The following is a 14,371-nucleotide window of genomic DNA, read 5'->3' as shown; positions in this document are numbered from 1 at the left end:
TTGTTAGGGTATTGTTGCCAATGCACTGATAAGTGGGCATTATTTCAAGGTAGAAGTATTAGTTTCTGGGCAGCTAATCTACAGTACTGCAACCTGCTGGGTCCATCCTGAGGCTTGTAAATGTTCCTTAGTCCAGAGTCAAAGAAGGCTATCAGCAGGCTAAAGGTTTATGCTCATATAACACTATTACACAGATTTTCTGTGTAGTCAGTAAGCAGGTTTATGATATTTTCCATTGTTGATTCATCTATCTGCTATTTTTTTCATTTAATCAGTTAGTTGTTTGGCCCATAAAATTTCAGAAAATGCTGATAAATCAGTTTTGACATCAGATGACATCTTCAAATGTCCAGTTTGGTCCACAACACCAAGTTATTAAGTTTACTATTATAGACATGCAAAGACACCACAACACATTCACATATGAAAACCTGAAAATGGAGAATTTAGACTGTTTTCTCTTCGAAATAATTGATTAGAGGAAAAGAGAGGAGGGAGGGAGGACATCTATGTTCAACAAGAACATCCTTCTCTAAACAAAGGAGGGAGTCTACTACACCACGTATCAGATACTTATAATGCAATCTTGAGCTCCCTCAACAGAAACTTTCACCAACAGTACCTGGAGGCATGTAAATCTTGGGTATGAGTGTGATTAATTTTTTTCTCTGTAAAAATTACAGAGAAGAAAATTAATACTTACTGAGTGAAAATAAGTAGTTACTGTGGAAATATTTAAAGACATTGAACTGCCACAACTTTTATGTATTTTTTATGTATAAATTTTACACATTTACAAGGCAGGATGACAACCTTCTTCTTTAATAGTTTGCACTTTAGTATGATGTGGTGTCAGTTCAGGTGGTCAGGATTACTACACAGATAGATAGATAGATAGATAGATAGATAGATAGATAGATAGATAGATAGATAGATAGATAGATAGATAGATAGATAGATAGATAGATAGATAGATAGATAGATAGATAGATAGATAGATAGATAGATAGATAGATAGATACTTTATTAATCCTGAGAGAAATTCAAAAGTCTTTTTTGCACTAAACAATGAGAAATTTGGAGCTGTGGTTATTTATAGGTTACTATGTTGTGATTTTACTGGTCTGGTCCACTTGAGATCAAATTGGGCTGTTTGAATAGAATAGAACCACAGAATACAAGATTTTTACTGTCAAATTCTCTATATATCCAGGGCACACAGAGGAAGAATCAACCTATGAACTGGCTGCAGTGTAATATAGGACAGCGTATTGAGGTGATAATAGAGCAAATGTTTTAGCAGCTTGTTGATATGTACCGAACCCCTGAACTAAAACGAGTCTGAGCCCGCTGTTGTGCAGGAAGTCGTGGTTTCACCGTGTGCTTCTTTAAGTCGCTGCTCGTCGGGTTTGTAGTGGTGACGTGTCTCTAAAGTTTCTCCTCCTCCTGCTGCCGGCGCTTCTCATAGTGAGACTGACTCCGGTCTGATTTACACTGAGAAGCAGCATTTAAGTGGACAGCTGAGACAACATGGGCAGTGAGTATCACTTGGGCGAATCAGCTGTATGAAAGTGATGTGTAAAGGCCGTGTAGTGAAGCTGAAATTGCGGTTTTATCTGTTTTATACAACTTGGTTAGCTAACGGTATTAGCGTTTGGCTTTGATAGCAGGCGGCTAGCTGCTGATGCTAGCTAACTGCTTTGGTGATAGTGGCTTTTTGTGCTGCTACGAACTGTTTCTGGGAAGAAGTTATTTGTGGATACGGTGTAATGTCTTGGTAGTAGTATTACAAGCTGGATTTCCTGCCTGTGGTCCAGTTATTGAAGCGTTCCGGTGGTCGAGTTGACTGGAAACCTCCTCTTAGCTCAGTAGTTAGCCACTCATTCAAAGACACTGACAGTCTAGTGATGACGACGCATAACACAACTGGTGTTATCTTGACTCTACTTTGGCTGTAATCTGATTAATACCACTAGAAACATGTGACAGAGACAACATAAAGGTCTAGCAAAACAACAGGAAACATTATGATAGAAAATTCTTTATTTGACATCCAATCTGGTTATTGTAGATTCAAATGTGCCCTGAGTCCGCCCCCCATTCACTGCCACGTCCCATTGAAGACCAGCTATTATTTCAACTCATGTTTGCTTGTTTTCAGTCAAATTCTTGGAAGTGATCAAGCCGTTCTGTGCAGTGCTGCCAGAGATCCAAAAACCTGAAAGAAAGGTGTGTATTTTTAACCGCATGTCCATATAAATATTAGTTACAGTTGGAAATGCAGACGCTTTATTCTGACTTTTATTTTAGCTGCTTCCTTGTTAAGCTTCTCTTAATATGTTTGACCAACAGATCCAGTTCAGAGAAAAGGTGTTATGGACTGCCATCACTCTTTTCATCTTTCTGGTGTGTTGCCAGGTAAGTGTCACTCTTAATTACTGTGGTTTTTTTTTTTTATTACATAAATAGGTTACCCCAGTCAGCTTTTGTAAAGAAAAATGACCAATATAATCTATAACTCTATATAGCAGTGCAAATTTGATATTTATTAGTTTGCACTTATGACAATAGAAATGCTGTGATTCATTCATATGTTCTGTATATATTGGTACAATTATAATCATGCTTAATTAATTATCATTACCTATTCAGTTACTTTTAATGAGAATTTTGTGCTCAAAATCTTACAAAATTTGACATTTGCTGTGATAGCATGGTGTGATAGTTATTTAAATATGGAAATATTGATTCTGTTTCTGATTGTCAGTCAAAAATACCAAGATGAATATTGACAATATGTGTTGTACAAAGGTAAGCAATTGTTTCTATTTGAAAAGCTGCAATTTAGCAATGTGGAGTTTTTTTTTTTTAGATTTTAATTAAATTAATGAAAATTGTCAGGAAGGTATTTGTATGCTCATTGAATAATAATTTATTGATTAATCAGTTAATCAATCATCATGTCTGAATGAAATAAAATAGCAGTGTCCTGTGTGTCCACATTATTCTCCAACAATCAAGCCGAAGACATAGATTTGTAAATAGTGTTATATATTGTAAATGAAAGACTTCAATCAGAGCTTGCAGAATCATTATTTTACATACTTCCTAGTTCATATAGGCAAAATGTATTAAAATAAAAAATAACATTTTCCAACACTGTTAAAACTCTACTCCTCTAGATTCCTCTCTTTGGCATCATGTCCTCAGACTCTGCAGATCCCTTCTACTGGATGAGAGTAATTCTGGCTTCCAACAGAGGTCCATATTTGTCCGGATAATATTAAATAAAACAAGAAATACATCTCTGGTGTCCTGCTGGTATGTTCTAACTCTAGTATCTCCCTCTAGGTACTCTGATGGAGCTGGGTATCTCGCCTATCGTCACCTCAGGCCTGATAATGCAGCTGCTTGCTGGAGCTAAGATCATTGAAGTTGGAGACACACCAAAGGACAGAGCTCTGTTCAATGGGGCTCAAAAACGTAAGTAGACTCTCATCAGGTAGTGATTTTAGGTGTTAATAATTTAAATCCTTAGGTTCTCTGACCTCTGATAATATTTGCAGTGTTTGGGATGATCATCACCATTGGCCAGGCTATTGTGTACGTGATGACCGGCATGTATGGAGATCCGTCAGAGATGGGTGCTGGAATCTGTCTGCTCATCATCATTCAGGTGGGAACAGGAGAATTTACTCATGTGTCATAATTGATTGTCTAATTTAGGACAACATATATATATATATATATATATATATATATATATATATATATATATATATATATATATATATATATATATATATATATATATATATATATAAAAGCTTTGAGTATAAGCTTGCAGTAGTAGCACATAAGCACAAACACATGTGGATTATATCTACTACTTTTCTTCTATGTGTTTTTACAATTAAACCCTGTTTTAGTTTAGATCATTATAAGCTTCTTCTCTTCTCTTGAGTTCTCTTAAATACTAGTGATTTATAAGTACAAACATTCATAATTTCATAGCGACCACTGGTTCAACAGGCGACTCAAACAGGGGTTATAGGTCCTGACACAGCGGCCTGGGTTCGATTCCAGCTCACGGCCCTTTTCTGCAGGTCTTCCCTCCATTCTTCTGCCCTACTTTCCTGTCTGCCTCTCAACTTATCCTGTCAAATAAAGCCAAAAAAATTACTTTTAAAAAAATATTCAAATGAAGCGTCTCAAAACTGCCACTTCTCAATCTGTTAACTGTAAACATTCATGAACTGTAGACTTTGGATAATTTATTATCACTGGTAAATCTGACAAATAAATATTTCCTCATTTTCAAGCAGTGCAGGTAATTCTAGTGTAATTTTAAGGAAAGGCATTGAAAACTTAATGATCTAAAGTATTGTCAGAATCAAATGTGGATACGCTCCAAAGAGATGTGCATTCATAGCAAAGAGAAACATTTTCACGTGACTGCATCAGTACTGTTCCAGCTGACTGGACCTGTTGTGTTCTTCTGTAGCTGTTTGTGGCAGGCCTGATTGTGCTGCTGCTGGATGAGTTGCTCCAAAAGGGCTATGGTCTCGGTTCAGGAATCTCACTGTTCATTGCTACAAACATCTGTGAGACAATCGTCTGGAAGGCCTTCAGCCCCACCACTGTGAACACTGGAAGAGGTTAGAGGCCACAAATTGATCCATGAATAAGTCATTTCTATATTTAAAAAAAAAAAAAAGGATACTATAGCAGTCCACAGAAATGTTTGTAATTTTTCTGACTCTTTGTGTTTCCAGGTACTGAGTTTGAGGGAGCAATTATTGCTCTTTTCCATCTGCTTGCTACAAGGACAGACAAAGTGCGAGCTCTGAGAGAGGCTTTCTACAGACAGAACCTGCCCAACCTCATGAACCTTATCGCCACAGTATTTGTTTTTGCTGTAGTGATATACTTTCAGGTGAGTTGCTGTCGTCTCTTTAATTCAGATGTGAAACTGCTTAAGGTCAGGATGATGATTTTATCTTTCAACATTCACTTCCTCTCACAGGGATTCAGGGTGGATCTGCCCATCAAGTCAGCTCGCTACCGCGGCCAGTACAACACCTACCCTATCAAGCTGTTCTACACCTCCAACATTCCCATCATCCTGCAGTCTGCCTTAGTGTCCAACTTGTACGTTATATCCCAGATGCTCTCCACACGATTCAGTGGCAATTTCCTGGTTAATCTGCTTGGAACGTGGTCTGTAAGTATACGTTTAATCTGAGCTTTTCACACAATTTTCAGTCGCTGTCTTTAGTTGTTGTGTTGCTAATGCTAATGCACATTTTATCACCATCTTACTATAGGTATACCTTTACTGTAGCTTCATTTATTCTAAAAATGAACCCTTTATGGCATGTCTCTGGTCTTTATGTCTTTTATTTAGGCCCTCACCTCCCTGGTATTTCTCAAACTATTTGTCTTCATTACAGTTCTGCTGTCAAAATGTCCATAATGACTTAAAAAGACATAGTTTTTCCAGTGTCTTTCTCAGTAAAGTGATAGCATGGCTAGAGACTTGATGAATGTAGGCGCATAACTATAGATTCTGGTTATGTGTTCGAGTTCACTATTATCATATTATCATTATGGTTCAGCTCATTGCTCTCAGGTTTAGTGCGGAGCAGCATTTTCTTTGATACTTTTTATGATAGCAACTCTGTCATATTATAAATAGAACTAAAGCATGAAACTGACTTGACTTTTAATGATACAGTGGTAAAGATACCGTCTAATAAGCGGTCTTTTGTTTTATGCACTGTCCAGAAACACTGTGACCTTTAGTTGTTGTGGATATTACAGGAGAAATGTAGTCTTTTGTTTTCCCAGTAACAGAACAATTTCAGCTAAGGAACTCCTACAAAAAAACTATAGATACCATTCACGCTTGTGTTTGTATTACATGATTTGGTCGAGGCCCTGCACATGCACATAGTCGGCAACGCCCAGAAACCAGGATACGACGTATAGATGCAACAGTATCCTGGTTTCTGTCAGAGCATTTCAGCTGGCATATTCAGTTTTTTGAAAGCTGGGATAAAGGCTTATCCAGGTCTGAAATCAGGTTATGATGTTTGCACACAACACAGAAAAACATTCTGCTTTGAAAACCTGATCATAACCAGTATACTCAGATACAGATTATAGGTTATATTACCCTATGTAAGATTAGACAAAATAATGAAATGATGAGATATAACAGTCTACGCTGAGAAATAATGATGAATTTAGAAAAAAAACATGTTTTTCCGACATCTGGTGATGACTTTAATATGTTGAAGACCCAATGTTAGAGTGAATAATATATATAAGTTTTACGAGCAATATTACTTTAATATATTGCTTCATCTGTGCTATACAAGTGCTAACAACCAGAGGTATGGAGACATTTTTGTCCTGGACTTCTTGGGTTCCAGATGTGCTTTAGTGACTTTCTGTTTTTGTTACCTTTTCGATAACGGAGCATTTTTCTGCTGTGTTTGTAGGACACGTCGTCTGGCGGCCCAGCCCGTGCCTACCCTGTCGGTGGACTCTGTTACTACCTCTCTCCACCTGAGTCATTCGGCTCCGTTCTGGAGGATCCAGTCCACGCTCTCATCTACATTTTCTTCATGCTCGGCTCATGCGCCTTTTTCTCCAAAACCTGGATTGAAGTCTCTGGCTCCTCTGCAAAAGATGTAACTCATAACTGCTTTCTTTTCAGCTGATGTTATTGGTTTATTTCAAAGAGCCTTTGTGATATAGTTCTGTGGTTTGTTTTCATCCAGGTGGCAAAACAGCTGAAGGAGCAGCAGATGGTGATGAGGGGACACAGAGAAACCTCAATGGTCCATGAACTGAACAGGTAAAAGTGAAAAAATCCTTCAAGACCATTTTTGTTGCTCATAACCCAAACATGTTATAATGAAACAAGTTCAAAGTAAGAAAAGTTAGATCACAGTAAAGTTTAACTGTTTGGAAACTTCACAAAGCAGGATCAAGCAAAGCAATATGCTGCAGGCATTGCACATTGTAAAGTTTTGAGAAATATGTAAGGAATTCAGCCTCACAAATCCAGACTCTGTGTCTGGACAGTTTTGGAAATGCACATCCTGGTAAACAGTGGTTCTTTTCACTATAAGACATTTTTATGAACTGCAGCAGAGAGGTACAGGTGTACGAACTAAAATTATTGATGGCTGGATTCTATTTAGCTGCTGTGGTTTCAGGGTCCTGGTATTATCGATGCTAGCTCATTGGCAAATTGCCAGGGCTTATGGAAACAATAAAGCTACACAAAGTTATGTTTCTTATTAATACCCGTGCTACCCTACTTAGTTCGTCCATTGATCCAGTCTGTACCGGAGCAGGTTTAAAGAACGTGAGGAGACTTTTAGTGAAAGTAATTTGTTGCTGCCTAAGAAAATATTGATCTACATCAAACTCTGTGTCAAATGAGAATTTAATTGAATGGATTCTTCTTTAATATAATCTTAATTTAAGCCTTTTTAAACCTTTTTACAATAGCAAAGAAAAGCTGAAGATGTTATTTATCTTGCTGTAATACATGTAATACACAACTTTATAACAGAGCAACAAGTCAAGCATGTGACTTTGTTTCTTAGTGTGAATGTTATTCTCAGTTTTGTGCAGCTTTTTCAATTGGTTGTGCAACTTGTGCACAGTTAGAGAAATTGATTTTGGGAAATGTTTTAGTTTCCTTCAGGTTAGCACTCTTCCCTTGTTCACAAGTGTCATGCTAAGTTAAGCTAACCGACTACTAGCTGAAGTCTTATATTGAAAGAACTAACATGAGAATGGTGCTTATGTTCTCATCTAGCTCCCATCAAGAAAGTAAATAAGTTTATTCTTCTATTATGTTAATATCTCTCTGCTTTGATTTTCAGGTACATTCCTACTGCTGCTGCCTTCGGTGGTCTGTGCATCGGTGGGTTATCAGTGATGGCCGACTTCCTTGGAGCCATCGGCTCTGGCACTGGTATCCTGCTGGCTGTCACCATCATCTACCAGTACTTTGAGATCTTTGTGAAAGAACAGAGCGAAGTAGGCAGCATGGGAGCCCTGCTCTTCTAGAAAAGCCATTATCCTGCCACCATCTGCCAACTTTTCCTAGGATCACCAACCTTGCATTTATTCTACATCCATGTGAAGCTCCTGCATCATCGGCTCTGCAATTTCAGGATGTTTGCGGAACCTTCAGGAATCTCCACTGAAATCAGACACTGTGAGGTGGTGGGACTACGTGCTGACATCATTCGCTCCCCCACATATCATCCAAAGTGACAATGACAGCTCTTCAGCTGTACGTACTCGAGATTAAAGCACCGCAAGATTCACTTAGAGGCTTCTTGCAGGAGTGTGGTCCTTTTTTTTTTCAGACTGAGAAGCGAGGGCTTCAGTATGCAGGCATACTTGATTTGGATGATGGCGGTCAACTGCCTGCTGTGTGCTTAGTGTTGTCCTAGGTTCTACTTTTACTTTCAGCTTTATTTTATTTTCTGTTAACCTGCCATTCAGGTAAATGTGTGGACCAGGAACCGAACTGTCAGATGCTGAGTCCAGTACTGTAAATGTTCTGGATTTGTGACCCTGTATTATAGCCTGTATTTGTTCAGGATTCTGTAAGAAGAGGATGTGGAGCTCATATTGGGTTCCAGCTTCAAAAGATAATTTTTGAACAGTCATCCAGTAAAACATTCATAACAAGGGTCCGTGTGGTTTAGATGTATAGCATTCCCAGAGAGCTGCAGTATTAACTCAGTCGCATTCATTCTTTTTACCCACGTGAGGTCTTTTTTGTTTTTTAATTGTCTGCTCTATGTACACTTTCACTAATGACATTTTCAGAGAAACTCTGATCTCCTGTACATAGGCTATTCATTGAATAACTTTGAATTTGTCTTAAGTGTAAGATAAAGTCTTTGAATATGTAAAGCTAATTCATTTCCGAACAAACTTATATAAAGAAACATTCTCAATAAAAACTTTTGTGGAAAAAGTCTTTCAGATTTGATCAATTTCCTTCGTTGTGTCTATTTAATATTTAATTTATCAATATGGCTTTTGGCCACATTGCATAATGTAATTCTCAATGTGAGCTTTTATAACTTTAGTCAACTGATGCTTGGGGAAATATTTGGGTATATATATATATATACATATATATATATATATATATATATACATACACATTGGATGTCAAGTCAGACTGGGAGAAGCTGAAGCTGAAACCTCATAGAAAGAAGAAGTATTCACACAGGTGCTACACTCAGCTGGGGCGGAACCAATCTGCGGCTGCAGGTTTGCTACCTGCAGCATGAGAAGGGACACACGCAGCACTGAGGAGGAACGGAGAATGAATGACCTCGCTCAAACAAAGTGGCTGTGAGCGTGAGGATCTGCAGCAAACTGTGCATGACTGCTTCATCTGCAAAAATCCGGGTAGCAGCCGGTAAGAGCAGAATCATTTTAAAAATATGAATTTAAAAGTATAAAAATAGTTTAAAAAGTCTGATAGAAATGTTAAGAGTAAAACTTGTTAAAATGTGATTAAAATCAACTCTTTAAAATGCAGGTAAATTCATATGCGGCATAGGATTTGTTGAAAATTGGTCATGCCATGGTTTGTTGCTTCAGTTATTTGATGTTGAGGTTAGCAAACATAAATTGAGCGGCATTTACTAATGAGGTGAAATTGTACGTGGGGAATGGCTGTTACTATCTGCCGAATGCAATATTGTGAACATTGTTCTTTTGTGTTTTGTTTAAAGGTTTTTATCCTAAACCTATCAACTTACCCTATCAACTAAACCCATCACCTAAGTTGCCATCGTTGTATTCCATGACCTTGCAATCATTGCAAAATAAAAGAGGAAGAAAAGAAAGCAACTGTCTGACTCATGAGTGGAGCCCAGCTCATAACCTGGGTAGATGAAACATCTTTTTTCAAGTGGGGAAACTGCACACAAACCTTCAAAAATCATCAATGATATTCACATGTCATTGAAAGTGGGAGAACACTTGACATTGGAAATGACAAGTCATATCAGCAATGTAAAAAGTTAATGAGGGTGTTGATGCTGCTTGTGGATGTTGTCTCACTTATACTAAAGGACCTGGAGAAGTTGAACTTTTTGGGTAACAGGATCACATTGCTGGACACATCTGTTAAGAGCTGCCTTAAACTATTTCTTAGATGACAAATGATGGAGGTGTGGACATTTAAGATCCTGACTGTGACCCTAATTGACAAGCAGCATCCATCATGCCAGCAGTCTGATCTCATCTTTTTGTTGTCATTAGTGGCAAGGTGTCACGTGAATAAAGCTCCATTTTAAGTTGACTTTTCATTGTCATTCAAAGGAGTGTCTGTGTGTGTGTGATCATTGTCATTTAAAGCCTCACCTGGCTGTAGATTAACTCAGTGGTAGAGAATGTGTCACCAGATGAACAGTTCAAAAATGTTTTGTACACAGGGCACAATAGCATTTCCATGACAGATAGATAGATAGATAGATAGATAGATAGATAGATAGATAGATAGATAGATAGATACTTTATTAATCCTGAGGGAAATTCAAGTGTTCAGCAGGTTACATACAACAACATAAAATAACATGCTGGTAAAGTCATCTTTATTGCATCTTTGCAAGTGTTCTGTGTAGATGTGTGTCATAATTTATTTTAGATATACTTGTAGGTATAACATGTGCTCTGAAAGTAAGAGAGAAACAGCAAAAATGTATTATTTTCTTGAAAACTCAGCTTGTGTGAAATGACATTGTGGAAATAGCCTGTAGTGACATGTGAGGCCTGTAGGGGGCAGCAGTAAATACCGCAGCATTAACGTAGCTGGAGAAGAAGAAGAGGACTCGCCAGTATAACAAGGATAGTTGTGAAACAGAGTCCTGATGATGGAGATCACAGTGATGGCCTGAGACCTGCTACGCGTTTATTTTCCTTCTAGTTTCTCTGTGAGAGTCCTCGGTGAGCTGAAAGCTGCTGTCGTGAATCAGAAGGAAGGAATTTAATCTGGTCCAGCGTGAAGAAATGAGCTCGGTCCGACAGGAAGGTAACCATGCTGTGCTAGCCGGCTAACTTCTCTCAGAGCTCAGTCAAGTTCAGCTCAGTCTGAATGACAGATAGATGTTGGTGTAATTTTTAAAAAGTGTAGTAACAACAAGGCTCTTGTTAAGATGTGAATTAGGACTGTTAAAATGTGTAATTGCGCATTATGAAAGAACACGAGTGTTAGCCACCTGTAGCCATCACACAGTTTAACCTTGACCAGGAGCAAGCTGCAGGGCAGGAGGCTTTAACATGGTGTATTTAATACAGAATTTATTACTCATCTGGAGATGTTTCACACTGAAAGCGTCTATGACTGTCAAGGTTTTGATCCACTAGCTGAAAGTAGATCGATGCACTTGTTTAAGCACACTGCTTACGACCTAAATTGAAATAATCCTACTTTATTTACATTTCACACTCATTTTTAATTTAAATCTACTAAAATTCAAAGGGAAATATTGTGCTTCATGTTTCATGTCATTTAGTTGACAGATGTATGCAGCATCTATTTTATTTGGAGTTTTCTGTGACATTTCCTACCTTCAGCTCAGCAGCCATCGGACTAAAATACCATGTAATGTAGTTGAATGTACCACTTCTGATGAAAATCATGTGTTTTATCTTGTTAATGTGTACTTATGTTGTTTTGTATACATGATGATTGAAAGAAGCAGTTAATGCCATGCCTGAGCATACAGTGTACTGATAACAGTCTCAAAAAAAAGGGTTCAGAATTCTTGAGTGTCATATGTCACAAACCTAAGGAACTTGATGTGTTGGCTTGCAGGGAGCATTATGCTTTGTCGAACATGTATAGCAGAGTTACTCCAATATTGGCACAACAGCAGAGTTGTAGGTGAGCTGGTGTGCTCAAAATTCAGTGAGTAGAGAGGGATGAATGATGAAAGAGGTAGGGACTTTGTAGATGTGCAGATTTTACAGGAGGCAGTGTGCTATTAGTGTTACATCTAGACCATTTTAAGCCATGTTTTTTCATTAAAAACAAAACATCTAAATATGTGTTCTGAAGAAAAATAACGACCCCTCAACTTAAGAGGATTGGTTTCTTAGATTTGTTATAACTGAAACTCTGGCTGTCTGAACCCATGTTCTTGACACTGTCATTGTTGAGTACATTGCTGAAGGTGGAAAAATTCAGCCATGATGTTGACTGCTTCTTTTTCTCATGAAGTGTCTTCCAGCATATAAAAAACACCATATGGACATGCTAACAAGGTGCTAACTTGATTTTCAGCAGAGAAAATCTTTCATCAATAGATCCGAGTCCTCCATCACTGAAATGGTCCAATTGTAGACTTGGCCGTCCTCATTCACAAGCAAAACATTCTCATATTTAGCAGGGAGAAATTAACTCTCTATTCACGTCATATGTTTCCACTCATAAGTTGTGTTGTTGCACAATATTTTTCCATGATCTTATGATCTGTTTTCATTCATAGTTCTGTATGTAAAATGTCATAAAATAGGGTAAAAATCATTATTACTTATCACATGCCACATCATTAGATTTCTTATTTTATCCAACCAAACAATCCAAAATATCAAAGCAAATCCAAAAGAAGTTAAGTTTACTTGTGAAAAGCAGAAAATCTTCAAATCAAAGAAGCTGCTCTCTTGACTGACTAATTGATAAATGAGCTGATTGTTTCAGCCCTCTGTACCATACATTTTTGGTTCATTGAACAAGCTCAGTTTTTATTGAGAAAAATTGTTGAGATCTTCGCTAGAACATGCACACAAATGCAATATAGGGCTTGTTTGGCAGATTCCACTGACAATTTATTTGCAATGACTTCTGTTGTACACAACAGGTAAAGACAAAATCATCTTTGTCACCAAAGAGGATCATGAAACACCCAGCAGTGCTGAGCTTGTAGAGGAAGATCCCAACGACCCGTATGAGGAGCGAGGTGAGGAGGAGTAAAACTACCAGGAGCATATTTAGCCGTCATCAGGCTAAATATTAGCTCTTGTGGAGTTTCAAAAAAATCCAAATTTATTGTCCAATGTAATAATTTAAACCTCCTCTGTCATTCTAGGTCTGATTCTTCCCAATGGGGAGATCAACTGGAACTGCCCCTGCCTGGGTGGTATGGCCAGCGGTCCCTGTGGGACTGAATTTAAGGACGCCTTCTCCTGTTTCCACTATAGTAAGGAGGAGGTAAAGGGATCTGATTGCTTGGAACAGTTCAGGGCTATGCAGGAGTGTATGCAGCGTTACCCAGAGCTCTACCCACAAGAAGATGAAAAATCCTCCAGCAAGACCTCACAAGACTCTACAGAAGAATCAGGTGCAAACTCCACATCTGCCTCTGAGCAGGACTCTAACACCTCACAGCCCGACACAGAGAGCACAGCAGAAAGCTAATAATGAGTCATAGTGTGTAGCGCGTGTCCACATGTAGTCATCGCTTTATGGAACCTGAATAATGTTGATATATTTATGTTTTTTTTTTTAACCATTAAAAAAAATAAATACAAATTCTTCAGGAAAATGGCAGAGAAAGTAGTTTTTCTCCCAGCTGCTGCAGTGTTGGCAGCATAACATACAAACACATAGTTTTGTCAGCAGTAGTGCTGAAGCATATGTGGTTTTATTGGAAGCCACTTGATTTGCTGCACTGAAACAAATTCTCTGTGAAGACGAAGAATTAATGGTCGCTATTATGAATGCAAAAAATAAAAACTTTATTCTTCAAAGGAGAACACAGGTCATCTGGTTTAGAGAGCAGATATTTATTCAGTGGCGGAAACAAAAAAATGTGCAGCTTTACTTTAAACAGTTTACTTTTAAATAATGTGGGATCCAAGTAAAATGTTAAGAGTTTAAATTAAAAGTGTTCAACCCCCCTATGGGTTCATTCATCATGGTTTTAAATTATCTTCAATCAAGTGTTTACAGGACCAAGCTTAGTACACCCATTGAGGTGCACAGTGCTTCTTTGTTTCTTCCTTTGTCTCAAGATAAATGGTGCTACTCGCTCACCCTGTGATTTACCAAGACAAGGTCAGACACTGTAAAATTACAGTAAATTTAGTGTGGTATCTTCAGTAGTGTGTTCCACTGTTACCATGTGTCCAGGACTGCATTTCCTCTGCTCATTTATAACCAGACCTAAAACATTTACCTCAGCTGAACCATTTGTGTGCAGCACAGGAATGACTGAAGTGACTTAAAGCAGATTGGTTGAAAGTTTTCTAATAAAATGTGTAACATATCTTTGGTTTGTGAAATATTAATTGTTTCATTTTCCACCTT

At 37.9% G+C, this 14,371-nt stretch overlaps 2 protein-coding genes and 2 long non-coding RNA genes across 4 annotated transcripts in view; 3 read left to right on the top strand and 1 right to left on the bottom strand.

Moving 5' to 3' along the window:
• Positions 1-14,371, bottom strand: part of LOC129348949 (uncharacterized) — a 145,101-nt gene that overhangs the window by 51,685 nt on the left and 79,045 nt on the right. The window lies entirely within an intron of this gene.
• sec61a1 (SEC61 translocon subunit alpha 1) lies at positions 1,410-9,022 on the top strand. The gene is made up of 12 exons (XM_023297066.3): positions 1,410-1,537; positions 2,162-2,229; positions 2,353-2,418; positions 3,183-3,261; positions 3,352-3,483; positions 3,567-3,676; positions 4,505-4,658; positions 4,776-4,936; positions 5,027-5,224; positions 6,507-6,698; positions 6,789-6,865; positions 7,908-9,022. Exons 1-12 carry the CDS (start codon positions 1,531-1,533, stop codon positions 8,092-8,094), a joined length of 1,431 nt encoding a protein of 476 aa, XP_023152834.1. The 5' UTR covers positions 1,410-1,530; the 3' UTR covers positions 8,095-9,022.
• On the top strand, positions 9,254-10,363 carry LOC129348950 (uncharacterized). The gene is made up of 2 exons (XR_008601725.1): positions 9,254-9,472; positions 9,792-10,363. It is a non-coding gene; the product is annotated as an uncharacterized LOC129348950 (long non-coding RNA).
• On the top strand, positions 10,892-14,330 carry chchd4b (coiled-coil-helix-coiled-coil-helix domain containing 4b). The gene is made up of 3 exons (XM_023297072.3): positions 10,892-11,092; positions 12,924-13,022; positions 13,152-14,330. The coding sequence occupies exons 1-3, from the start codon at positions 11,071-11,073 to the stop codon at positions 13,478-13,480; spliced, it is 450 nt and encodes a 149-aa protein (XP_023152840.1). The 5' UTR covers positions 10,892-11,070; the 3' UTR covers positions 13,481-14,330.

Source organism: Amphiprion ocellaris, chromosome 5, assembly GCF_022539595.1.
Source record: "Amphiprion ocellaris isolate individual 3 ecotype Okinawa chromosome 5, ASM2253959v1, whole genome shotgun sequence".
NCBI lineage: Eukaryota > Metazoa > Chordata > Actinopteri > Pomacentridae > Amphiprion > Amphiprion ocellaris.
The sequence above is the reverse complement of the archived record's forward strand: the minus strand, read 5'-3'. Positions and strand labels throughout refer to the sequence as shown.